Source organism: Colletotrichum acutatum (genome assembly GCF_030867785.1).
Source record: "Colletotrichum acutatum strain CBS 112980 chromosome Unknown BDZ83scaffold_173, whole genome shotgun sequence".
Classification (NCBI taxonomy): Eukaryota; Fungi; Ascomycota; class Sordariomycetes; order Glomerellales; family Glomerellaceae; genus Colletotrichum; species Colletotrichum acutatum.
Window position 1 is genome coordinate 1 of NW_026849167.1, and position 24,582 is coordinate 24,582.

General features: G+C 51.8%; 11 protein-coding genes and 3 non-coding genes across 14 annotated transcripts; 8 read left to right on the plus strand and 6 right to left on the minus strand.

Annotated features, from left to right (window-relative positions):
- The first annotated feature begins 889 nt into the window (after positions 1-889).
- Positions 890-2,216, plus strand: BDZ83DRAFT_640644 (ankyrin repeat protein). Its single transcript, XM_060509504.1, has one exon. The coding sequence runs from the start codon at positions 1,091-1,093 to the stop codon at positions 2,084-2,086; it is 996 nt and encodes a 331-aa protein (XP_060358759.1). The 5' UTR covers positions 890-1,090; the 3' UTR covers positions 2,087-2,216.
- On the minus strand, positions 2,216-2,623 carry BDZ83DRAFT_757584 (uncharacterized protein; the record flags this gene model as incomplete). The annotated part of the gene is made up of 1 exon (XM_060514914.1): positions 2,216-2,623. The coding sequence occupies one exon, from the start codon at positions 2,621-2,623 to the stop codon at positions 2,216-2,218; it is 408 nt and encodes a 135-aa protein (XP_060358760.1).
- Positions 2,624-3,547: 924 nt separating this feature from the next.
- BDZ83DRAFT_591522 (uncharacterized protein) lies at positions 3,548-4,039 on the minus strand (the record flags this gene model as incomplete). Its single annotated transcript, XM_060506444.1, has 1 exon — positions 3,548-4,039. One exon carries the CDS (start codon positions 4,037-4,039, stop codon positions 3,548-3,550), a length of 492 nt encoding a protein of 163 aa, XP_060358761.1.
- Positions 4,040-5,153: 1,114 nt separating this feature from the next.
- BDZ83DRAFT_540702 (uncharacterized protein) lies at positions 5,154-5,582 on the plus strand (the record flags this gene model as incomplete). The annotated part of the gene is made up of 1 exon (XM_060503397.1): positions 5,154-5,582. A coding segment is annotated over one exon (429 nt), but the record flags the coding sequence as incomplete, so codon positions are not given.
- A 648-nt stretch (positions 5,583-6,230) lies between these two features.
- On the plus strand, positions 6,231-6,565 carry BDZ83DRAFT_640646 (uncharacterized protein). Its single transcript, XM_060509505.1, has one exon. It carries the CDS (start codon positions 6,298-6,300, stop codon positions 6,544-6,546), a length of 249 nt encoding a protein of 82 aa, XP_060358763.1. The 5' UTR covers positions 6,231-6,297; the 3' UTR covers positions 6,547-6,565.
- Positions 6,566-7,163: 598 nt separating this feature from the next.
- Positions 7,164-7,874, plus strand: BDZ83DRAFT_657106 (uncharacterized protein; the record flags this gene model as incomplete). Its single annotated transcript, XM_060510936.1, has 1 exon — positions 7,164-7,874. One exon carries the CDS (start codon positions 7,164-7,166, stop codon positions 7,872-7,874), a length of 711 nt encoding a protein of 236 aa, XP_060358764.1.
- A 706-nt stretch (positions 7,875-8,580) lies between these two features.
- BDZ83DRAFT_757588 (uncharacterized protein) lies at positions 8,581-9,136 on the plus strand (the record flags this gene model as incomplete). Its single annotated transcript, XM_060514915.1, has 3 exons — positions 8,581-8,702; positions 8,774-8,900; positions 8,963-9,136. 3 exons carry the CDS (start codon positions 8,581-8,583, stop codon positions 9,134-9,136), a joined length of 423 nt encoding a protein of 140 aa, XP_060358765.1.
- A 709-nt stretch (positions 9,137-9,845) lies between these two features.
- BDZ83DRAFT_591513 (uncharacterized protein) lies at positions 9,846-11,025 on the plus strand (the record flags this gene model as incomplete). Its single annotated transcript, XM_060506443.1, has 2 exons — positions 9,846-10,261; positions 10,317-11,025. 2 exons carry the CDS (start codon positions 9,846-9,848, stop codon positions 11,023-11,025), a joined length of 1,125 nt encoding a protein of 374 aa, XP_060358766.1.
- Positions 11,026-12,743: 1,718 nt separating this feature from the next.
- Positions 12,744-13,314, minus strand: BDZ83DRAFT_640651 (uncharacterized protein). Its single transcript, XM_060509506.1, has one exon. It carries the CDS (start codon positions 13,252-13,254, stop codon positions 12,862-12,864), a length of 393 nt encoding a protein of 130 aa, XP_060358767.1. The 5' UTR covers positions 13,255-13,314; the 3' UTR covers positions 12,744-12,861.
- Positions 13,315-13,686: 372 nt separating this feature from the next.
- Positions 13,687-14,427, minus strand: BDZ83DRAFT_640652 (uncharacterized protein). Its single transcript, XM_060509507.1, has one exon. It carries the CDS (start codon positions 14,280-14,282, stop codon positions 13,863-13,865), a length of 420 nt encoding a protein of 139 aa, XP_060358768.1. The 5' UTR covers positions 14,283-14,427; the 3' UTR covers positions 13,687-13,862.
- A 3,378-nt stretch (positions 14,428-17,805) lies between these two features.
- On the minus strand, positions 17,806-17,877 carry BDZ83DRAFT_t294. The gene has a single exon. It is a non-coding gene; the product is annotated as a tRNA-Ala (tRNA).
- Positions 17,878-17,883: 6 nt separating this feature from the next.
- On the minus strand, positions 17,884-17,987 carry BDZ83DRAFT_t293. Its single transcript has one exon. It is a non-coding gene; the product is annotated as a tRNA-Val (tRNA).
- A 534-nt stretch (positions 17,988-18,521) lies between these two features.
- Positions 18,522-18,625, plus strand: BDZ83DRAFT_t291. The gene has a single exon. It is a non-coding gene; the product is annotated as a tRNA-Phe (tRNA).
- Positions 18,626-22,550: 3,925 nt separating this feature from the next.
- BDZ83DRAFT_711388 (cytochrome P450) lies at positions 22,551-24,235 on the plus strand (the record flags this gene model as incomplete). The annotated part of the gene is made up of 4 exons (XM_060511602.1): positions 22,551-22,760; positions 22,810-23,095; positions 23,145-23,750; positions 23,811-24,235. 4 exons carry the CDS (start codon positions 22,551-22,553, stop codon positions 24,233-24,235), a joined length of 1,527 nt encoding a protein of 508 aa, XP_060358769.1.
- Between the last annotated feature and the right edge of the window lie 347 nt (positions 24,236-24,582).

Sequence of the window (24,582 nt, forward strand, 5' to 3'; positions counted from 1 at the left end):
CTGATGTCTGCTGGTGGGAACTGGACTTTGTATTTTGCGCTGTTTTCGTCTGCCACAAAGTAGCCTCGACTGACTGTGATGGAGAGGTCAGTGATATTCCATGGGTGAACTAGACGACTTACTTGGATATAGCTGCTGCCAATTCTCATGGACTTCTTGCATCCTTGTGGCATTCAGCAGCATCTGTCGATCCGCGTACACGAGATCTGGCCCGAAACCTGCCGCATTGCCGAAAGTGACAACTTTTTGGGGAACTAATCGTGATGGCAGTGGTTGTTAGCGATGTTCATGAAGAGAGGGCAAGTCGGGGAGTTACACACTCACTGGCCCGTAGGGCAATAATTCATTTCTTGGAAGAACTCTATCATGAATGACGATTCCGCCTAGTATGATGATTCCAACTGCGAGAGCGGCTTCTCCCAACAACCTCCAGATTTGGCGTTTGGGGCCAGCGCGTCGTATTCTGAGAGTCTCATCGGTTAGGCTGAGGTCCTCAGACGACAAGTCGGATTCATCGCGAAAAGGCTTCTCCCACTTTCCGGGCATAACTGTGTAATTAGAACGAGGCGAGGAAGCTGGTTCAAGAGGTAAATGAAGAACAGTAGCTTGAATTTTGCAAGACAGTCATGGTGAGAGCTGTGAAGTACTCTCTGTAAGACTGTCGTCTATACCATCCTCGATGCAGAGATGGCATCAAGAGAGAGTGATATTCATCTAACCGTTTACCTCGCCCTAGACCCATGTCGTTATCAACCCCCGCATCTTCATGATAGACGTGTGCCGAATCCCGATCGATAAGCAACAGGATCCGGTAAGCTAGCGCATGTAAGACGATCGAACGCCCGTCTTGGCCAACCAACATGCAGCCGTTCCGGTCGCCAACCACACACAACTAAGCAACATGCAACTTCAAGAATAAATTTGACAGGCTTACTTTTGCCTGAACTGTTGCCATCTTATCAGGATCAAAGCTGAAGTCTCGTCTCTTGACAGCTCCAGAAGCTGGATGGTCCCCTCTTGATCCTCTTGATCCCACGAATACCACCTGCCATGCCAAGCTTTGGCTCACCTCATCTGGAGCCCAACAATCATGCACAAATCCCTGCCGCCTCTAGACGCGGCATGGGACCCGACCCTGCAGACCGACGATGGAGAGGAGTACTGCTGGACGCCGCTACAGCTCGCCGCCAGAAGCGGAGACCTGGACCAAATCCGCGCCATTCTTGCCGCCGACCCGACGGCCGTCAACGAACCCCCGCACGGGTACTACGGACAGACGGCCGTCCAGGCTGCATGCATGCACGGCCACGAACAGGCCGTGCAGATGATGGTCGACGCCGGCGCCGATATCCACTTTTGCGGAGGCAACAACTTCCAAAGGAACGCCTTGCAGATCGCCTGCGGACACGGCAACGAGAAGGTCGTTGATATCCTGCTCAGCGCGGGGGCCAGAGTCGACGAGGTGTCATTGAAGCCTGTGCCGCATCATTCAGGGTACAGGTCACCAACAACCTCATCGTCGTCGTCGGTGGTCGTGACGCGGTATAACGGAAGAACGGCACTCCAGGCAGCAGCAGAACGAGGACACGAGCAGCTCGTCAGCCGACTGCTGCAACTGGGAGCCGACGTGAATGCCCCGCCATCACCGACGGCGGGGTACACGGCACTACAAGCCGCAGCGGGGGGCGGTTACTTGGCGATAGTGAAGCTTCTTCTCCAACGCGGGGCTGATATCAATGGGGCCTCGGCAAAGTACAAGGGCTACACGGCTCTTCAGGGCGCGTGTCTGCGAGGTCACCTCGAGGTCGCCGACCTTCTTCTTCGGGAAGGCGCTGATGTCCACGCCGTGGGAGGCATTTACGGGGATGGGATGGCTTTGCACGCGGCAGCTGAGACAGGTCGAGTGGATGTGATTGAGCGCTTGTTGGCGGCCGATGCTGATGTGAATGCTTGTAGCTTCAAGGGGCGAAGAGGGCAGACTGCGCTGCAGAGCGCTGCGGTTGGAGGTCACGAGGAAGCGATGCAGGTTCTGAGAAACCATGGTGCTGTAGGAAAGACGGGGGGAGGAAGATTCTTGTTTCCTTGAGCAGTCATGTATTGAGCAGAGACTGTATAGTTGTGTATCGCATGTTGATCGACTGGAAGCTCGATAGCCCAACATCAGTTTCACTCGCCTCCATGTTCTCGAGTAGCCTCCACCATTGACTAACACTACCTAATCTCCGAGCGAGATGATGTCCTCCTCCTTGACCGGAACAATGCCAGCCTTGACAGCACGGTCTCCTAGAGAAATGATGTCTTCCTCCTTGACAGGCACGATGCCCGCCTTGACTGAGCGGTCTCCCAGAGAAATGATGTCCTCCTCCTTCACTGGCACGATACCAGCCTTCACTGCTCTGTCGCCGAGGGAAATGATGTCTTCTTCCTTGACAGGAACAATTCCAGCCTTGACTGCCCTGTCGCCAAGAGAGATAATGTCCTCCTCTTTGACAGGGACGATTCCAGCTTTGACGGAGCGCCGTTTGTAGCTGTCTTCGAGAGTCTCGTCCTCGTGGCGTATCTTCGCCACTCCGGCCATGGCGGCTGTGGCAAGGAGGGCGGTGAAGGCGAGCGTTAACTTCATGGTGTAGGAGTTGTCTACCCGCAAAGTACGTGAAGTACTTGTTGTACTAGTAGTGATGTTCTCCTGATTAAGTAGAGTAAAGGTTGAGGCTAAGAAAGATGTCTTGACAGTATCGTATGATCTATGAGACTGAAGAACTGGGACATGTGTATATAATACCAGAAGAAATGTTCGGACGGTCAGACCGCATATTGTCCATATGGACCTTGCTCTGGGACTGCGAGTGAATGCTGTCATGTACTGATTCGAGTATGACTTCATGATTAGACATATAGCGGGGTATGAGCCGGCCCCGAACCGACACATCGTCGCTCGTGTAGCAATCACCAGTCAGGGTTAGCCACAACCTGGGATATGTCGTTCAGGATCATGCATATTGGCACCCACCGTTCCGCATTTGGAATCAACTATATTTGCCTATCGACTCTGAAATTTGGATGAATATGAAGATCCAACACTAGTGCTCATCTGGTTATGTTTCCCTCGAGTGGGACAATGATATATGCAGCTCGTACCCAAAGCCGCTCACTGTTTGGGACTTTGGTCAGTCACGTCATGTTGGCCACCGTCTGATGTGTTGTTCAACCGCCGGGGATCTCAAGAACTTGTCGGATACCCGCCTCAAGAGATACCGAGAAGGACCCATCTGAATGAAAGACCGCTAGCCCTGGTTTCTTGATTTCAGATGATCATGAAGACGCCAGTGACAATTTTGAAGTAATCGTCGATTTCAGTTGAGTTCACCTGGTCTGTGCGGTGTTGTTGCTGAAGCAATGGAGAGAGTCGGCAGCCAATAGACAGCGTAATTCAAGAGGGGCACAGCTGAAAGCGGTAATATTTGGGATTGGGCTTCTGAGGTGAGGTGCTCAAGCAGTGCCAAGTCCACCAACCACAAACAGCAGCCAACAGTCACCTTTCCCTTCATTATTCAACCCTCCCATCAACCATGAGGCCCAACCGACTACTCCTGCAGAACGGCGTCCCGCTCGTGGCGGAGGAAATCGTCGTCCTAGGTATGCTCGGATCCATCCACTGCATAATCATGCGAGTGCAGTGCAGCGTATGGCCGTACTCGAGCAAATCCTCATCGACAGGCTTATTCTTGATCACGGCGTGATGAAGTCTTCGCCACAAGTAGAGGCAGTGATAGATGTGATAATCTCCGCTGGGATACACCTTATCAAACTCCCCTCGCAAGACAAGCTCTGAGGGGTAGACTCTGGTATGCTCCTTGTCCTCGTACCAGGTGAAGTTGACGTACGGCTGTTCGTCGAGCATGCCTTCGAGGGCCGTCTGGTCGAAGCATTCGGGAGCATACCAGCGTGATGCCATGACATCAAAGTGACAGCCAAGATCCTTGGCCTCTTGCCAGGTATCGCCGCACTGCGTGCCTGGAGCCTCGATGCCGTCAATCATGGCGACGGTTCCGGCGACTGGTTTGGCGTTGTTGGGTTGTTGCGGTGCTGGCCTATGCGCGATGATTACGACGATCGAAGCACCAATTCCGATGCCAAAGACGAGGCTCAATCCGTTCAGCAAGATTATGAGGAATATGGGGGAGAAGAACCTCGATTTGCGTCCAGATTCGGGGCCATTGTCGCTCTCGTCGAGCTCCTCCTCGATGGAGGATTTGACATCAGATGTCTGAGAGACTTGGCTGTAACTGTGTTTTGGTGCCATTGAGTTTGTAAAGAAGTGAGATGGTTGGGACCGAAGATTCTATTCGAAGAGCGTACCGAAGGGGCCCCCAGAAGAAGAATTGCTGATGGCTTAGAACCGCGGCCTCGGCATGGGAACTTCATGGTTCGCGCCACCTTTCTATTCCTGGACATATCATTCGAATCACATGGCACTCGGAAGTCCATCCAAGTCCATACTATTGTGTTATCGGCTTCATGCATCTCGGTCCACTCAGGTAGGTGACAGTCCGCATAGCATCAATGATCCTTCCTCCGGGCCCACGACCGACCCTGGTATGTTTGCCAAGTCACCGTGCAGATCACGGAGGGGCATTTGGACTGACTCGGTAAGCAACTATGCTAGACCCGAAAGCCTATCAGCATGTTTGAGACAGACGTAGACCAGTCACCCTCCTCAAGGGCGTAGACAGATCCTCCCAGGTCGCGATCTCTCACATCAACATCTCCCTCAACCAGAAGTCTTCCAGCATTGGTCTTGATACACTGACCACGCTGAAAATGGCGCCCAAAGAGAAATGGTGAGTCTAGGATGCTTCTTCGAAGAGAATCAGGGGCTAATACAATCATCCAGGCATAGTACACACGACGAAGAGCAGTCTCTCATGACCAAGAACTGTGACGACGACTCAGTCTCTTCGACTACGGGGTTTCGAAGCCACAAAGCTTCACGATATCGCCTACTATTCAGGCCCTCGTTTTCAACCTTAAAGGACTTGATCTTGATTGCATTCGCAATCTTGGGCTTTGTTAGCCTCCTCCAGTCTCCAACAAACTTCCACCCTCACACCCACTCGGAGGGGACAGCAACACCGGACAACTTGCACGCGGCACCCACAATCGCATCTTGTGATTGCGGAAACTCCACCACCGAAGCAGTCACTTTGGGCTGCAAATATGACTCCCTGGCCGCTGCTTGGCTTCCCGAGCACTGTCGGGACGACGAGCTGACGGCCGAGTTTGAGCGCTCCGGGCCCGGCCCCGATGGGCAGTGGACGTACTGGGCTGATACCGCGCACACGCAAGAAATCAGCGTCGAAGAGATTGCGAAGATGGCAGATAACCAAGAGGAACTGCGGTTTCATATGTCTGGTCATTGGCATGTCCTGCATTGTATTTTCTACTGGAGAAAGGAGTACAGGGCGCGCTTCAATGGCAAGATGGTAGAGCCGCGGTCGGACAATGAGAAGCATATCAAGCATTGCGGCAAGATCTTCTTGGATCCAGGGTATGGTACTGTGGCTGGGGTTGCGTTGAACACTGATATGGAGTAAGAAGGACTGTTTTTGATTTCCAGCACTTCGCGAACACTGGGCGTTGATTATCACGTACTTATGCAACATATCCTGAACTTGTAAAGTTAAAGATGTCCTGTTGAATACTTCGTAGATAGATTCAAATCAATCACAGCAAGCTATAGGTTGATGTTTCCACCGTCAAGACGTGCATGCCACACTGTCCTGGCACCGCATACCTTGCCTCTTCCTATATAAACAGGGCAAGTCCACTTACTACCCGCATATCATAGTATCACACTATAGCCATCATCAAATCCTCAACATGATATCTCAACAAGAATTGAAACTTCCGCCGCCTACTTGCAAGTATCAGCCGCTCAATGACAACCCTTCAGACAACCCGTCTGCGATAACTACAGGCGCTACCACCAGACGGCCAAGCCGACTTGTATTGTTCTCGCTACTCGCAACAGTCACAGTACTCGGAAGTCTACTTCTGACTCTATTAATCCTACACCTACGTCTTCTACAATCAACAACACCAAGGCAGAAACTCAGCTGCGGCAGCAGCGTCACCGAAGCCCAGCAAGCAGGATGCACCTTTGACGCTCTCGCAAAAGCCTGGCTGCCCGCCGCCTGCCCCCGCTACGGCCTAGCCGAATTCGAAGCCGCGGGCGCAGCGCATAACCAATCTCGTTGGCGATACTGGCGGGACCAAGCCGGAGAAGAGCAGCTCAATATGGAAGACCTCGCTTCTCTCGGGAAGAACGACAAGTGGTGGGGCACGGAGCGGGAACACTTGACGCACTGCGCGTGGATGCTGGTTCGAAAGGCGCGCGCAATTGCCGATGGTGGCAGGGTGGATAAGCTGACGGCGGACTTTGATCACTCCAAGCATTGTACCATGCTTCTGCTGTGGAGGGCGATGCAGGCTGAGGGGATTGACCAGATGGATACGAGCGGGAACGTGGTGTTTGGAGGATGCTGATGTTTGTTTTCGGGGGGCTAGAAACCGGTTGGTAGTCTTGAGAGAGAAAGTCTAATACAACTGCACGATACAGGACTTTTGCAACTTCATCACCTCGCATCGGCAACCTCGGCACAAGAGATGCTTGATATGATTTTCTCCAACAGAGTAGGCTATCTGCTGCTATCTGACTGGGTTGATGTATTCGTTGTGATTGCAGAGACAGCAGCCCTGAAGACGGAACTCCGACCCACCACGTTGGTGCAATCAAGCATCGACTGCATGCATTAGCTCGAAAGGCAAACCACCATTGTCGCAGCGAGGGACTTCCGTTATCGTTATATCGTTATAGACGAGCATAGTGAGAAAGCAAGGTATCGAAGAAGCGGGCTTGATCAAGTCTTGTGCGAGGATGAGGGGGATGAGAAAGATGAGAAGGAAGAAGAGGGGAGGACAGAATAGAGAGTAAGAGTCTTTTTGCAGCGGCTGTTGTATTGCCATCATCGTGAACCAGATCTTGCAGAGCAGGAGCCTAACAACCGAAGAGATCCAATTCACCCAGTTTCTCGTGAGTTCCATATTTGATTACTTGGGATGCTTCCCGATTGATCTGACACCTTACAAGACGCAACTCCGATATGACGACGGTTCCTCAAGCCGAACATGACGAGGACGAGCCTTTCCTCGCCGAGTCGCCATACACTGGCAAAGGACGAAAAGACCCAAGGCTTGAATCAGTGAAAAGGTTTCTCGGTCCTTTCCTCTTTGGCGTGATTGCCTCATCTATCCTGTGGGCGGCGCCACTGGTCATCCACCGGACATCAACGGCCATAAATGCTGTTGCGCCAGCTGTTCCTGTTATTACAAGCTGTGGCGTGAGCCCCGACGAAGCCAGGGCCAAGGGCTGCCATTTCCAGCTCTGGTCATACAGCTGGGTGCCGCACAATTGCTTCGACGCCGACTTACACAACGACTTCCTCAAGCTACATGTCGAGGAGGGCTGGAAATACTATCGCAACAACAATAGCGATGCAACAGCAGCAGCGAAAAGTTCGACGACTCTTGAAGAGGTCTCGTTGGATCAGGTCCTTCTTGGGGAAGGTGACGGCCTGTACTCGACCTGGGGTCAGCATTACTGGCACTGCGTCTTTTATCTGCGGCGCTTCTTCCGGGCCACGGGCGGCATCACCAACCGGGATCGGGATGCGCACCACAGCGTGCATTGCCAGGCGTGGCTGGCGGACCCGTTTGCGCATGGCTGGGAGACGGTGAATATTCACTTGGAAGTGGGATATCACGAGTGCGAAGGGGATGGACTGCGAGTGCTGGATAGAGAACACATCGTGTAAAGCCCTGGATGTAGAGGCGGGTACAGTGAGGTACCTGTTTAGTTAGTTAGTAACGAATCTTGCTCGTTCTGGGATACAGAAGAGCTACTCACGAACTTTAGTATGTAATTCGACGGGCCGATACCGCCATCACTTTCCCAACTCCAATAGACAGAATCATGCGTAATTACTCTCTCCGTCAAAGGTTTGCCATTTATGTAACATGGCCTTGATGTGTGGTGTCTGTGTCTGTGTCTGTGTCGCCTCTCTCTCTCTCTCTCTCTCTCTCTCTCTCTCTCTCTCTCTCTCTCTCTCTGCATGGAGGGGCAGAGAAGGCAAATTCACTGGGCGACTTGTATTTATAGCGGACATCCCCGCTGTGTTATCCCTTAACACCCACTCCCTAAGTCTTCGCTGTAAATCCGTCATCATCCACCCATCATCCAACACAGAGATGATGAACCTAAAGTCCGAGTACTTTCAGCTCCAAGGTAGAGAAGCGGACGACGAAACCTCTGGAGAAGAAACCGTGTATCCAGACATATCAGCAAGACCCTACAAGCTGACTTCTCTGACCACTCTTCTACTGGTCTATTGCGCCTGTACCACGTCACTCATCCTGGCAGCTGTGGCGTTTGCTCTCACCGCACCCAACGGTGTTTTCCATCACAATGCACAGTCCTGCCCTATCCAAATCGAGGCAGTCTTTGGTCGGAGTTGGGCTCACATGTCGCTGGATCCCAAGTACGACAACCTCTGGGAAGACGTTGAAGGAGATTCCGGCTCCATCATATTCAACCTCACGGATCCCGCCCAAGGCAATACGGGTATGAGCGCCACCATCGCCATGTAAGTACAACCTTCCCTTCAATCAAGAACGAACTACAACACACGTTAACAACGTTCTGACTATATTAAAGGTTTCATCAACTTCACTGCCTCTCAATATTTCGAAGCGTCCTGCAGGAAGCCCATCGGGGAATCGACCCGGGACTAGACTGGAACGACCACGATCACTGGCCGCATTGCCTCGACTATCTGCGCAAGGTATTTAGGATCTTAACACTGAGTCGCCAAGTAGCTTCTCTGAGCTAATGTGCTTCATGTAGGGCATCCTTTGCGCAGCGGATGGTACGATAGAGCAGCAGCCACTGCTGCCCAACGGTACACTCGCGCCTTTCATCGATGGTTCTCAGGATGTTCGGCATTGTGGCGATAACAGGCGCCTGATAGAGCAATTGAAGACGTACGGCAAGACTATTACTACTAAGCCGTTCCCGTAGATACAGCCGGAGGTGAAAGCTCATCTCATCTCATTTCCAGACAGATATCCAGGAGTCAAGAACACAGCCTGCACCCTACCTAGAACATGCGAGATAATCTGAGAACACCTCCCCCCTCCTTGTGATCATCGAGAGCCTCGACGGGACAGACACGTTGAGGCCAAAGCACTGCTACGTCATGACCAACCATCACTTACTGCCAGCGCAGTCTCTTGATGGAGATTTGTTCATGACTCTATCATGATACCGTGAGTTTGAATGACCCAAGAGTTGGCGTGGAAGGTATGATGAAATTTGGGCCGGGCTTACGAGGTACCACTGAGAAGAGCTGACTGTGTTCAACTGATTCGGCCGAGGACGCAGCTGAGATTACTTGTCTACTTGGTCTCCTTAGTCCCCATAAACTGCTAGCTATTTGAGACGATAGCCTATCAATCTCTTTCAATGGCATGGAGACCAAAACCAGCATACAACCTTTTTTGTGTTCCACAGCATCGTATGCGTTTGGTGAGTAATCGCAAGGGGAAGTACACTACAGTGAGGACGTGAGTTCAGAGGGAGTGTGGACCCACTTTTATGCTCGATATTGGCAGTAAGGTAGAAGAGGCCAGCAGCTGCGGCGGGCGGAGTCCCTGACTAATGCCGAAGGTATTCATGCAATCCGTCTCCTTGCCATTTGACACAACAGCATCACCCGTGACCACCGACGATGGCTGAAGCCCTAGGCATTGCCTCGGCGCTAATTGCCATAGTCACGGCAACGATACAGACAAGCCAGACTCTGTTTGATACAATACAAAGCTTTCGAAGTCACCAGCGATCGGTTCAGCAACTCTTGGATGAACTTTCGGCCCTGAAAGAGGTTCTCCAGTCCCTGGACACTCACATTCGGATCGAGGATGACGCGAACTTGGCGTCGCTCAAGACGCCTCTCCTCCAATGTCGTCGAGCTTGTGCTGATTTCGATAAGCTGATGATTGAGTGTACTAAGTATTCCGGGCGGCCGAGAACTAGCTTCCGAGGCTGGGTAAAAGTGAGATATATGGAGAGCGATATACACGGCTTCACCAGTATGCTAGCGGGTTATAAATCAACGATAGCCATCGCCCTAGGTGATGCGAATCTGTCAGTCACTACTCGAGATATCTTGTGTACTGTGCGTGCTAATGACACAAGGCAGTCGCTCTGCTACGGTCACCATTCAGCTGCTTAAAGAGTACAAGGACATGATTCACAGCACGACACAAGACCTGGAGGATCACCTCGAAGATATTAACGAGAAATTGAGCCGTCTTGCTTCAAACAATATACCTTCATCCCCGGCAGTTACCACCGATATAGATCGGATCCAGAACGAGAGGGACAGCACAGAGGTTTGCCTTCAAATCTGTGCCAAGGTTCAAGCTCACATCGACACCATGCGCCTTCGACCAATTCCAGGTAGTCCGCCATCTCAAGGGATGTCCTGCCGGGACCTGGGGCATGCGACTGTCATGACTCTATCGACTTTGGACCACTGCAAGCAGATGATAGCTGACAACGTGTCAGAGCTGCACAGGCACCAAGATGAGAACAAGAGACGATTGGCACGAGGAACCAGCGAGATTTCTCTGCCAACAGAAACCGACATTCAGAGCCTGAAGGAGGAGCTCGACAGTACTAAAGAATGTTTGGCCATATGCAATGCCGCATCACAAAGAGCAGTCAAGGGGGTCCATGTACTGGAGGGCATGAGCACAGGACATGATGGACAGCAGCTGTTTATCTCTACTCTGGGGGATCTTTTCAACGTAAAGGGAGCGAGCACAGGCGACAGAGGTATACAATTTGTTGGAACGGTATCGGAAGAGGCACTGCGGATATTCTTCCAGAGCCAAACGAAAAAATAGAAATTAAGTTTCGTTGAACACACCAAAGCCCCTCTATGTTGTCGCCGTAGATGAACCAGAATCTTGTGGAAAGGAGGCCGTCGTCCGTCCTGCCCCTCGAAAAGGCGTTGCAGGAGGGGTACTATGTAGCCGGTCCGTCTGTGCTCGATGAGAGACTATCATTTTTCCAAGTTCCTGGACAGACCCCTCGCTCCAAGCCCCAACACATTGGAAAGAGCTGTTGCCGCCCTCGACGTCCTTGGCATCATACAAGTGATTTTGTGTAGACACCAAAAGCTGTATACCATTTGCCCCAACCTTCAAGTGCTCAAGCTTATGCGTTGGGAGGGTGTTGTTGTCGCGCGTGGTTTCGCGAGAGTGATCGTCATCGTTTGCCATGTCGACGGCAGGGTCACCGCTGGTGGAAGGGGCGACTGTTTCGTTCATTGGAGTGTCGAAATGTTGATCGGAGAGTATAGATGACGAGTTGCCTTGCTCGATTGCTATATGTCCTCTATCTCCTGTGAATACGTAGTAGTCCTGGGACAAGAACGATTCAAAGTGGCTATTGCCCGGCGGATGCTATGAGTGTGGACGAAATTACCCCGCACGGAGTCAGCCTACGCGATGTCTGCCTATCCGACCCGCGCTCGATGCTCGGATGATGGGCAGCGGTATCCACTTCTGGTCGTCATGGTCGGCATGGTGTCTATTCTTGGAGGACGGGTATTGGCAGTGCGATGGTTTCATCGAGACAGCTGTATATTTCGGCTAAGCGTGCGGTATCTTTCGGTGCTAATTTTCAAGCGAATCGGGATGTGAGGCACTTTACAGACCAGATCTAGTTCGACAGCTGCTGTAAATGCGGTCCCATGGAAACCTCTGGAAATTGCAACCGTCGTGATGTCGGCCATCAAACAGTAGTCAAATGCGACGGTGATTTCTCAACTGCTAAGGCCCCAACATTAATCTTGAAACGGCACTCATTCAACTACGTGTTGCTACGCGCCCCCCCCCCCCACCTTATGTCCATTTCTAACCTCAGCTCATTCGCAGCTTGCCTTTGCACCGTATTCTCACAATTATCCTAGGTGGGCTAATTCCCTGACCCAAGCTGACCCTCACGAATACTGAGGTACTAATACGCGTTTCCATGAGCCTTCCGCCAGCCACCGATTGCCTGGCCGCACCATTTGAATCGTTCTTCCTCCTTTCCGACGTGAGCGAAGAGAATTGACAGGCATGGCGCACCTTTATAGAGCTGTGAGTATCAAAGCCCTCCCAAAAAGTATCGCCGAGTACAGAATGGCGTGGTATTAGTAGGACATTAAGCTTCGCAAGACTTGCCGACAACTGAAGTAGCAGAAACGTAAAATAGGTGCGAAAATTGTCGACCTCATAGAATCAGCACGTAGAGGTGAGAGACAAAGCTCTGTCAAAACCTTCTTACCCGAGACAATTCACTTGCCAGACGTAGAGGGAAACAAAGAGACGCATATAGTTCTCCAGCGTCTGCTCCGACAGCTGACCGTGTGTCGAGAAGCGTAGGTAGATAATAAGTAGAGATAGCCGGTGTATCCGTCAAAGTAATATTTAAGACATACTATCACCTCCAGTCTAGGCAAGAGCCGAGCCAGTCGAGGGTTTTCTTCTCGCTGCTATCGTTGTAAACATAAGTGAGCATTAATCACGCCGATGTTTTCAGTATACCTAATGCATCTTAAACCTTTAATCATATCCTCGGTCCTAAATACGTTTTTAAGCGATCATATCCTTACGAATATATGCATTCGGAGTCTAAAGTGAGATAAGAATGTGGAATGCAACCTCAGACTCCTCCGTTTTGAGTTTACGTGATTACACTTTCTGATCGGAACCTTTGTTGCACGTGCAATTTTCGCAGTGGTGGTTCCCCTTCGTCCTCTTGGGCCATGTCTTCTTGAGATAATTCTCAACCCCTTTCCTACATTCGGAAGTCTCGACCGAAAAGATGATCCAGGCCAACAAGAGCCCAGTCACTGGAAGGGAAACGCCCCAGTAGACCCAGAAGAGTCTCTCCCCCGCAGCGAAATCTCCTCCCATCGAAAATATTGCCGAGACTATAGAGAACGGGACAGCAACCGTGGCCGGCTTGGTCAGCTGCCCCGCGCTTCGAGCTTGTCGGTTATTTGCGAACAAACGTTGCATGTTGGCCCGCTTGGCAAAGTTGTCCATGAATGTTCTAAACGTCCCCTCAACCTCTAGCAGCATACCGTCGAGTTTGTTTCAACGCCTTTGTTCCATTGCGACTTGTCTTTGAGCGGAGTCCATGCCTTGCTGTTGTTCCACTGCGGCACCTTGGGTGGAATCCATGACTGAGCCAAATGTCAAAGCGGTAATGCCAAAATCTGCTCCCCATTGGTCGACGTCGGGGGCAATGAAGGAATCTTTGATGTCTTTGATGAGACGCCTTTTTTCGCGGATGTCGCGTCCCACGTTGACAATATGCTGGTAGGCCTTGCCGTCCATATCAGAGTTACTTTCTAGGCGTTTCACAGCTGCAGCGCTGCTGAAGTCCCTCCATTGAGCTTCGTCGTCCAAGAGCTCGTCGAGGAGTGTGGACTGGAATGCGCAGGCAAAGTCTTCCCAAAGTGAAAAGACCAGGTTTCGGACGGGCACAGTCGCGACAAACGGATCTCGCAGGTCGGAAATGATGTCGAAGTTTTCATCGTATGCCCGACGAAGATCATCGTATATCACACAGGCATATGGAGCGACGAGTGATGCATCGTTGGCGCCGACGATGACCTCTTTGGTGATTCGCCTTCGCATGTATCCAAAATTCGACAGACTGATACAATCTGTCTTCTGTCCTTCCTTCAGCTTTCGAAGGCTCGTCTGCCGGGGATCCACAAGGATGACGACTCCACAAGAGTATCATTAGATACGCTTGAGGAACAAGTCTGGGGGTCTGGTAACTCACGTGTCCAACCATCCTCACCATGCGTCATGCCCCAGAAAGAAACGAGACCATAGAATTTGATAGATCCTAGGGCCACGTTTTTAGGGAGGACTACATTAAACCGGTCGAAAGCCCCTACTTCGATCACACATTCGGCGTCTTCCTGCTCTACCATCAAAGGCGCTTCTCGAACCTGTGGAACGAGAACTCTCCAATACTTGGATCGCCCTTGTCGATTTCGGATCCCATCGACTGGATTAAATCGACACGTTTGATCGCAATGCGCAAGCCAAAACTCTGGCGGTATGTCGAGCTTGACTCCAAGCATCTCTGCCATCCGCGGGTCCACATCTTCCAGTATGATGAGCCTCCTGAAAGGCTTAGTAGAATCAAACGCCTCATCGAAATGTGAAAATAAGTCCCTGGCGCTCAGTTCCTCGTGTACCACATCACATGGAACAGGATGTGATCCAAAGTGCCTGACATAGAGCGTGGGCACATTTTGTCGAGGAGACGTGGGATTCCATGGATGACTGAGACCTCTCTTCACAAAACCCTCGGCAACGGGTTCTTCAACGCGAGTCTGATACTCGGCTGTCAGCCCAATCATCACACGATTCTCACCCCAAAACTGCTCTCGACCTGTGTCTGGTTAATACATTGAACAAGAAATGCTATGGCAGACTGACTCAACGGCACAAAGTTGTTGGACATAATGTCGAGCTCGGAGGATGGGATTTCGCGGATGACTGTCCCGACTTCACTCACGCTTATGGCAATGGTTGGTCTCGGCGGGAGTTTATATCGTGACATATGGCACAAACATTGATATATGGTGCCTGTCTTGGTGACGACTGGTGTTAGTCTCGGTGGATATACTGCGCTCTTTTTATTCTTCGCAATCAGTTCTCGCAAAAACAACAACAAAGAAATGGAATATCAATGACCTGAAAGCTGCATTTTGTGAGCCGACCAGTGGTTCAAAATGATCCACGTTATTGAGCTGAAAAAAGCCCCTGCTCTAGTAATTGTCAGCGAGTCTTAAAGTCCATGTTCTCGTGTTGAGATGACTTGACCGCGCAGTATGCAATTGGAACATCAGTGGGGTTTTGACGATAAGCATGTCTTTGAACTTAACCCCACCACAAGTGGGATGTACTCTGCAAGATTTGGCCTGGCTAATTAGACTCTTGCGTTGCCGCTCAGCTGGCGACGATTGTGCCCACGTTCCCTGTAGCATGGTGGAACTGACGATTCCCAGGGGCCAGCGGTAGCCCTTGCACAAAAAGTCCTGGCCTCTCGCTAAGTACCAAGAGGACTCTTTCACTATCAAGTCATATTCAACCTTTGGAAATGGACTCTGCATGAAGTCGTTGTGCATGATTGATCTATGAAGAGCATGGTCGGAACAACAGAAGGGACGACATCATCCAAAGACGCTATTACCGCGTAAGTATGCCCTTCCCAGTCAGTGATCAACGCAACCTCTCCGACCGAGATCAACCCGACCCTACCAGTGCTCGCCTTACTTAGGGCCGCATTTTAGCAATCACAGCGCGCCCTCCATATCAATTGGCTAAAGAGTACAATTTACCCTGAATTCAAACAGAACACCAAGCCAATAGCCGATATGAATAGTCATAAATCGCCTCAGCTGCGAGTCTCATCACCTCCAGCTGAGACTGCAAGTATCCTAATTGAGCCAAACTCCATCAGCACTATTAAGAAGTGGGGAGAAGAAAAGAGGACAAAAGAAAGCATGGCTGCAGCGGCCCGCACCTGCCTAGGCCTCCAGCACAACGCCAAACTCCACATAATCGAAACAACAGTAACCGGATTCATAGTCTGGATCCTCTTTCTTAACCACCGAAAGTAAGACTGATAAGATACTGTTAGAATACTAGGCAAAAAGGTCGACTTAGAGGGCGGTCTGAGCCCATGCAAACGAACCCTTCTCCTCTCGTCACATGCGGCCCGTCTACGTCTGGTAGTACAGTGCAGGCCGAGGGGGAAACACTTCACTGCCACATACATTACTGACTTACACCCAATGGAGGAATCGTAGGCTCTACCCACCAACGTCCTCCTTCCAAGTTCCATATACCACTACGCAGTTCAACATTTGATCATTGGGCTTCATGTCAGCCGAAAGGTCTTGCTCTACCGGTGTGTATACCAATAGATACCTTCCAAGTTGAGGTTGAGTATGCACAGCCAGTCAGTAGAAGCGAAATGGTGTGCGCACCATAGATAATCATCCAACTGAGGTCAGAGTCCGACAATCACAGGCAGTGGAAAGGGGAAATGGGGAGAGGAGCAGTGGCAGGTACAGAGGCAAAAGAACGAGTCAAAGGATGCAGTTGCAAAGTCTATCCTGACTCTGACTAGGAGCCAAAGTTCAGGTACCGAAGGAAAGTATGAGTTTGGGTGTCGCGGATGGGATGATTGTGCATGTAACTTCAAAAGGGATCCCGCTCGCCAAGACGGAGACAAAGATGCCTTCAGACTGACGGATTTGATATTGTGTAAACAGAGCGCAGACGACTGTTCGTCCTTTATTTTCTGTGTTGCCCAGCTGAGATCATCCCCTTCATATGCGTGAGCGGTACCAGCGTATCCATGTGCAAGGTGTAGTTTAGATGCACATCTTCCAGAGATTGCTTTGATCACTTGACCTCTGCTGGTCTGGTGGAATCTCGTGGCAGGCAATATCCGATCGAGACACTGCTCTCTTGATTGATGCCACCCTCATCATCAATCGGCCATCATGCAACGTAGCCGGTCCCGCCACCAAGCTGGGACTGACTCTCTTATACGCCGGCGCAAAGCTTCACTTTCTTCAGCAGATAATTTCTTCTTCCATCAATACGTCTCAAAGAAAGTCAGAATGTGGTTTGACAGCTTTCCTTCCCTCTCATTGCGCCGAACTCTGTCGAGTCTCGGCCCCAAGGCTTGCGAACAGGTTTCACAAGCTTCAATACATATCTCTGTCAGGAAAGCGTCCCACGGGCTCGAAACCCGCAAACCAGGTACCACCATTTCTATTCCCATCACAAACATCAAGTGATGTCCGTCATCTGACCAATGCGGCAAAACTATCTGCCCGCACGCCTATCGACGTCCAAAGTTGGGTGTGAACCCCGACGAACGCAAAATAATTCTTCGAGGAAGTAAAAGCCAAAAAAAGAAAAAGTGAGGATCGACAAAACTAGTCGAACGCGCGTCCCTTGTGTTCTAGTCATCGCACACAAGCCGTTAAAAGGCTTGATAGACCCCGGCTACGATTCAAAAAGTGCAGATTATAGCTTGCTGAAGAAGGGTGCTCTTTCGCGTCTTCCAGCATTCCCACTGCCCGTTTGGCCGTCCGCCCTGGTCTTTCGGCCTATCATCCTGACCAGTTGGCGCATCGGTTCCTGAGCATCCAAGCCAGGCGGATGAGAGATGCGACGCTCCACTAGCTGAGGTCTTGAGTATGGTGGGGTCTTGTCGCGAGCAATCGTGAGGGGATCTTTGTTCTTGAGACATCCCGTAATTCTTACTCATTCGCCTTAACCCCCGGAAACCCCAAGATAAGTTTGCTGTCAAGCATTGACGACGCGTCTAACTTCAGTACCTGATATGAGACAGAGCTCGGGGTCCAGTCACAAACTCAGAAACTGGTCTCAAGTTTAACCAGCTAATCGGGTAATGTTTCCCCAAGCGATCCGTTGCTAGTCAGTCTCTCAGACTTGAGTCAGCTCCACGCAGTCTCGGCAGGTACCCGAAATACCATCGTCAAAACGTAAATCTTGAGACAAACAACACCGCAGGCGAGTTAATCAAAAGTTCAGCCTCCCGCGATGGGAACTACGTCAAACAGATGGACGATCTGGGAATCGAACCCAGGACCTACCGCATGCTAAGCGGTCATTATACCACTAAACCAATCGCCCTTGGCATGATCTAGCCCGGACTTGAACCGGAGACCTTCAGTGAACACAGGAGCAGTCATAGGACGCTCGAAATGTTAGACTGACGTGATAACCAACTACACCACCAGACCATTTGATTGATGGGAAGAAAGGTGAGCAAGCGCAAGATTAGGGCAGGGTTGCCGACGGGAACCACCAGGAAGCTAGGCGGAACCCGGCAGGACGGATGCGGGCGGGTGGGTCAGGGGTCTCCGGGCGGGCTGGCCTACCGAAATTCCAGACGACCAGGTTGTCGGGGCCCAATATCAAGAAACCATATGTCCATGGGCGCCATTTCGCGGAGCAGATCCGTTGTGATATAGCAAGAAAACATGGAGCTTTGAGGCAAGTTGACAGATTCAGTTGTATGCGACGTGCTGACTCGTTTTGATGGCTAGGCCTCAGAAGCCAGACAGCCAGAGTGCTGGTGCTAGAAGAATTGTGTTCTACTCATGTGACACAGTTGTGTGAGCTTGACCCGAGACATGAAGAGACTGCCATTATGGATTGTTACGCGGCTGGACTGTTGGAGGGGTCGAGTGAAGAGACAACTTGTGGGGTGGAGACAGCCCCAGCCCACATTTGCAATATATGGCTCAATACCGCGGTCCGGCCTGAAGATCGTGGCGGACATAGCTCAGTTGGGAGAGCGTCAGACTGAAGCGGATCTAATCCGAGAAACTTCATTCAATCAATCTGAAGGTCGTGTGTTCAATCCACACTGGCCGCATCTTCTATTTTTGTTGTCGTGTGTAGTGATGGTGTATACCGCTGAGCATGGAAGCAGATCCTGTCCTTTTTGTCTATTTCGGTTCCGCGTGTGTGGTAAGAGTAAAAAGGCATTGGTCTTTTTGCGGCTCTGCGACAAGGGCCAAATAGAGTCTAGCTAGTCAGCCTATGAGCAACGTCATACGGTCAAGGGTGGTAGGTGGTGGGCGGCGAGGTGGTGTGTTTGTCGTCTTCGGGAGTCGGCACCGAAGCCTGGCCGTTCATAGGACGGACTGAATGATCGCTACAGGGCTCGAAAGGCGCTCGACATTTAGACCGGATCGTGATCGTAAATGCTCGCCCTCTGTTCGTCTGTCCACTAGTTACCGTCGTTCGATCTCGTGGCCTGGTCTTCGATACAGAGGTGCGTCATAAAGAATCAACTGCGCCTAGGTCATGGCCAGCGCAGGCTCGTCCGGTCGAGTCACTCGACAATTGGGATCGGGTTCAGATGGGGGGAAGTTCAGTCGTTCGTTTGGATTTCCACTTGTGGAAAGGCTCATCGCTTGCCGCGTATGCCAGACAAAATGGGCGCTCCCAAACGGTCCGGTCAGTGCGAAGATTGGAGCGCGTAACAAACATCAGCCGGATTTCGCGCGTGGTAACAGTAAACCTGGAAAACAATGCCCATCGGCGGCGGCTTTGAACCATCTGACGAGGCTGTTAAGCGGACCGATAGTGCCCGAGCCGCAATGTTTTCAAGTTTGCGAGCTGTGTTTCTGATCGCCACCATCGTAAGCAATGAAAAACAACGCTGAGCACACGCAGTCCTCCTCGGTGCCGTCGTCGGCCCCGTCTCCGCATTTTCCAAATGCCTCGCATTGCACCTAACTTTCGAGGTGTGCTGGCCGGCTACCATCTTGGCAGAGAAACACCGTTCAGGCAAAATCTAAGGGAACCTTTGTCATGAGCAGTGGATAGAGGACGGGGTTCTGTAGAGCTAGCCACCATGCCGTCTCGAAGACCAAACATGGAGACAGTGCATCGACGGTCCCGAGGCGGGGCAGGAAATCCCATGGGAAGAGAGACGAGAGCCATGCCGACTGGGTATAGGCCGAGAGAAAATCATGTTCTCCCAGGGCTGTCCGTGGCTCAAGGGCGAATTAGTTGCAATTTCATCGTCTTGTTCCTTGCCTGCTATACGTGGCTGCGTCTCGGACGCACTCAGAGTTGCGGGAAGGCACATCGTTGGTGTGGTAGCTTTCCCATGCAGATCCCCCTCTCGATTCCTTCGTCATGCTAGTCCCAGAGTCAGAGGGGCCACACGTTGCACGCGCGGCCACCAGCAGGCCTCGCCTGCTCCCCAGGTCCGGTAGCAGATTTGCAGGCGATCTTTGTGCACTGCCTTCCCGGCGGCAGTGAACGGCCGCTACTGAGCATGCATGGATGGATGGAACCGGCCGGAGACGATGACAGACAGGCAAACAGCTAAGCATTGCGGGTTGTCGGTAAATCTTGCCCTGGCTGAGGATGAACCCTGTGCCTATTCTTGGACATCATTCTTGGCAGGTCATGCGTTTCTTCATGGCGGCGCAAACATTGTGTGTGCTGACAATGAGCATTGACTTTGGCCTGGTTGTCGGATGCAGAAAGAGGCCGTGATGAATTCAGTTGCACGGAGAAATCAGCGAGCAGGTTTGATGCATTGCAGGGAATGGGAATGGGAATGGGGTGTGTGTCGAGAGATGACGAGTGCCCCAGACGGAGATGGCGACGCCCATGACCATGGCGTCCACGAGAGACACTCAGCGGCAGGATCCGAGACAAGGCTGTTGTGTTGGTCGTGGGATGCCTGGGTGCCGTCACAACGGTTGTTGGTTGGTCTCGAAGGCGGCTCAAATGGGTTCGTAACCGTCGTATAAGGTATAATTACTTCAGTAAGACCGATATTGGTGAAGGAGGGCCTGCCTGACTCTTGACGCGGGCGGCTTTAGAGTTTAGGCTTGGCTCGTAGGAGATCTATAGGTTGATTGCGATATCGAATCTCGGATTTGCCAGACACGTTGCATCGGGGTGAGGGGGGCGCGGGATCAGGGAGATCCAAGAGCGAGAGAAAGGGGACGACGCAGCAGCGAAGAAGCTTACTGCAAAGCTAAAGACGGCGCTTCGAGAAGAAGAGGGCGACAGGGCCCGACTCTGGTCGTTTGGCTGCTGTGGTCCGTCGTGTCTGGGTGGGTTGAAGTTAGGAGTTGGTCGGAGATGGGATGAATGTGGAGGAGTTGCGCTACACTAACAATTTCTGGCGCGTCTCGGCCAGTAAGCGAGCCGAGAGGAACCCCTGCATCCGTGCCAGAGTAGGCAAGTACTTGACGGGTGTTTCTGCAAGTATTCAGTCCGTGCAGAAAGGTGTGAGAGATACTTGACGATACTCGAACAAGTCTTGGTCAAAGTAGAGCAGGAGGTGTCCCCTGCCAAAGGGGAAGGATTACCTAAGATGCTTGTCTCACTCTCTCTTCTTCAGTCTTCAGGGTAGGCACGGAGCAATCGAGATGCAAGCTTCAATTGATTGATTGTACTTGCCTGATTGTTTGTACCTAATAGTAACTTGAGGCACATAGTGAATACGGAACTAGGTGATTGCAAGGCTTTTGCATGTGGCATGCCGGTCGTATCCTCTCTTCTTCATCATGTTCATCAACTTCTCGAACCAGTGTCGCCGCTAGATTACCGGATTGCACATCCCGGGTACTAGATCAAGTGATCTATCCAACGCAAGGACGCCAGCACGACAGACGACGATGAAAATCCAAACATCCGTCACTCGGGCAAGCTCCAGCCTCAAGGACAGGCTCCAGGCCATCAGCGGCAAATGTTTGGGGCTCTTCTTTGAGGCACGGGTGTGGCAGCAAGCTAAAATCCGGAGGTGGCAGCTCCCGAACGACTCCTGTTGACCATCCATGTTTCAGATGCGCCTGGCAAGTCCGCGAAACCGCCCTCGAGTCCTCGACGCCCAAGGAAGCAGAAGTCGATCACGTCCCAGTCGGTCCAAACTCCCAAACCCTCCGAATTTCACTCGTGCCCGGCCCAGGCGCCAGGTCAAGCTTACCCGTCCTTGACTTTGGAGTCTCCCTATTCTGGCTCTTACTGGGTCTCCAGTCAGACTCGAGGTCGGGGTTGGCTTGTTACCTTGTGTTGTGTCTTGCCCTGGTGCCGGGAGGCAAGCGGGAAGCCCTGCTTTGCCTGTGTTGCATCTCGTCTGTGTTTCTGGTGTGTGCACCTGCGCCTGTGCCTGCGCGCGCGCGCCGCTATGTTGCGTGGCTAGCATCGTTTTCCGATTTCACTCCTCTCTTTTTCTTTCCATTTGTTTTCTTTTCCTTCTTTTCGCTCCTATTTACACTCACTACCTTCTCCTGCCCGCTTCCGTGCCCTGTTTCCTTTTCTGTTTCTTCTTTGGACTTTTGGGGCTTTGTAGGAGAAACATTCGAGAGTCGACGAACCAACTACACGCTGGACGACGGTTGAACGACAGGGAAGCAGACAACGGGACGCGGTCACAGCAACTCGGCCTTAGGTCAACATTCATCACTCGGGGCATTCGTCGCTTACTCTTATTTATTCCGAATACTTGTGCCATCATTGGATCGTCAACATCGCACCGGGCCCGGCTGGCAATCTATTCATCTAATGGCCAATGTCTTGAAGACATACCCAAGTCGTCACACTTCCCTCTCCGCCTCGGGAAGTCTCTTCACACAGACGACTTTTACTTGTTTATAATACCGACTCGCTTTGATTTCGGGACCCGGAGTTGTCCTGTGTCTTGTTGGCGCTGGATTGATACCCTTTAGACTTCTTTTGAGGAACAGTCCTCGATCTACTTTCTTTCCGAACCACATACGACGCTCACGAGCCTCGATTCACCACACCCCATGAATCAGACAGCCACCATGTCGTCCATGCCGATGGAACTCAACCTGCCCCGGGTGGTCCCCGGCGGCCAGCACATCAGCTATTATGTCGCCATAAGCGCGATGCTAGTGGTCGCCTGGCTCTTTCAGTCACGAAGACCAAAGCTTCCCGACATGCCCTTCTACAAGGCCGCCAAGACGAAGTGGATGTTTGACGCCGAGACGTTGATTCGCGACAGTTATGGCAAAGTATGATGCGCACCATACCCATGGGGTTCGATGGCTAACACCAATTCAGTTCCGCGACACTGTATATCAGATTAAGGCGACAGAAGGTCTGCAGGTGCTTGTACCGGCAAGACTCATTGGCGAGTTGAGAAGCTTGCCAGAAGAGGTGTTGAGCGCCACAGAAGCCGTCGACGAGGCTATGTTGAGCAGATATACCAACTTCACCCTCGGCAACCACGCCGATCTACTGTCTACACTTGTAAGGTGCAAGTTGTCACAGAATCTCGCCAGGCTTGTGCCCCAGCTCAAGAGTGAGCTTGAGTACGTCGTGGCCACTGAGTTTCCGAATTGCAAGGGTAAGTCCGTCAGTCAGATTTTCTGCCTCGCCCAACTGACACGTCCCAGAATGGACACCAGTAAAGTTCCAACCCTTTGCGCTGCGAGCCATTGCACGGATCAGTGGTCGAGCGTTCGTAGGCCCCGACGTCAATCGACAAGAGCAGTGGATGGATATCAGCATCAACTTTGCCATCCACGTCTTCGTCGCCGTCGTGAAGATGCAGCTCTTCCCAGAGTGGGCCCGACCGATTGCGCAGTATGGAGTTTCGGAGCTGCGGCAGATTCGCAAAGACGTTGACAAGGCTACCGCCATGCTGAAGCCCATCATCGATGAAAGACTCAGGGACCTGGAGATGCCTAGCTACGAAAAGTCTCCCGACGACTTGATTCAATGGCTTGTTGAGGCCCTTCCAGAGGACGAGAAGAGAGACGTGAGGTCTCAAGCGCATCTTCAGCTCATCCTCGCAGCTGCGTCGATCCACACCACGAATAATCTTGTGACGGATTGTATCTACGACCTGGCAGCTCATCCAGAGGTGCAGGACATGCTGCGTGAAGAGGCTCATCAAGTCCTTGAGGTAGAAGATGGCTGGGCGAGGAAGGAGAGCATGGCGAAGCTGAAGAAGCTCGACAGCTTCATGAAGGAGACCCAGCGACTCGCCGGTAATATTAGTATGTTCATCAGCAGGCCCGAAGTTTCACCTGTAGGCAAACACCACTAACACATGCCAGCCTCCTTCATCCGAAAGGTCGTCAAGCCCATTGACCTCTCCGACGGCACCCATCTGCCACCCGGCACAAAGCTCCTGGCCCCGCAGGCCGGCATCTCGCACGACGAGAGATACTTTGAGAACCCAGATACCTTTGACGCGCTGCGCTTCTACAAACTACGACAGAAGTCCGACGAGGACGCAAACAGGTGGCAGTTCACCAGCATCAGCGACACCAACATGAACTTCGGCGCCGGCAAGCACGCCTGTCCGGGCCGCTTCTTTGCCGGGAACGAGATCAAGATGGTGCTTGCGTACTTTTTGCTCAACTACGACATGAAGCTCAAGGACGGGGAGACGAGGCCTAAGCCGATGGTCATGGTAATGAGCAAGTCGCCTGACCCGAATGCCGAGGTCCTATTCCGGAGGCGAACGGCTGCGGCGTGAGGCCCGACGTCGTACATGGGTGATGAGTAGCATTCTGCATTTGGAAAAAAAAAGCATTAAAATCATATCTATCATGAGGCTGGTGGCTGAGGAAGCACCCGCGAAATCTACAACCAACAGATTACCCCCGTGGAAGCAGACACGGGGAATAACGCATACATACACATTTATCAACATCTTTCCGGCATCGGGGCCTGGAGCTCCAGAGGAGTTATGGACAGGCTTTTAACTGGAGGCTTGCTTTGCCGCCCCGTAGAGGAGATACCATACCAAACATATGTATATTAAATACAAACAAAGACACATAACTATCATCAACAATCATTACCTTGGGCTGAAAGAAACAG

Coding starts and splice junctions, on each gene's coding strand:
- BDZ83DRAFT_640646 (XM_060509505.1), top strand. CDS start 6,298: ATGGAAGACCTCGCTTCTCTCGGGAAGAACGACAAGTGGTGGGGCACG.
- BDZ83DRAFT_640651 (XM_060509506.1), bottom strand. CDS start 13,254: ATGCTGCTAGAGGTTGAGGGGACGTTTAGAACATTCATGGACAACTTT.
- BDZ83DRAFT_640652 (XM_060509507.1), bottom strand. CDS start 14,282: ATGGCAGAGATGCTTGGAGTCAAGCTCGACATACCGCCAGAGTTTTGG.
- BDZ83DRAFT_640644 (XM_060509504.1), top strand. CDS start 1,091: ATGCACAAATCCCTGCCGCCTCTAGACGCGGCATGGGACCCGACCCTG.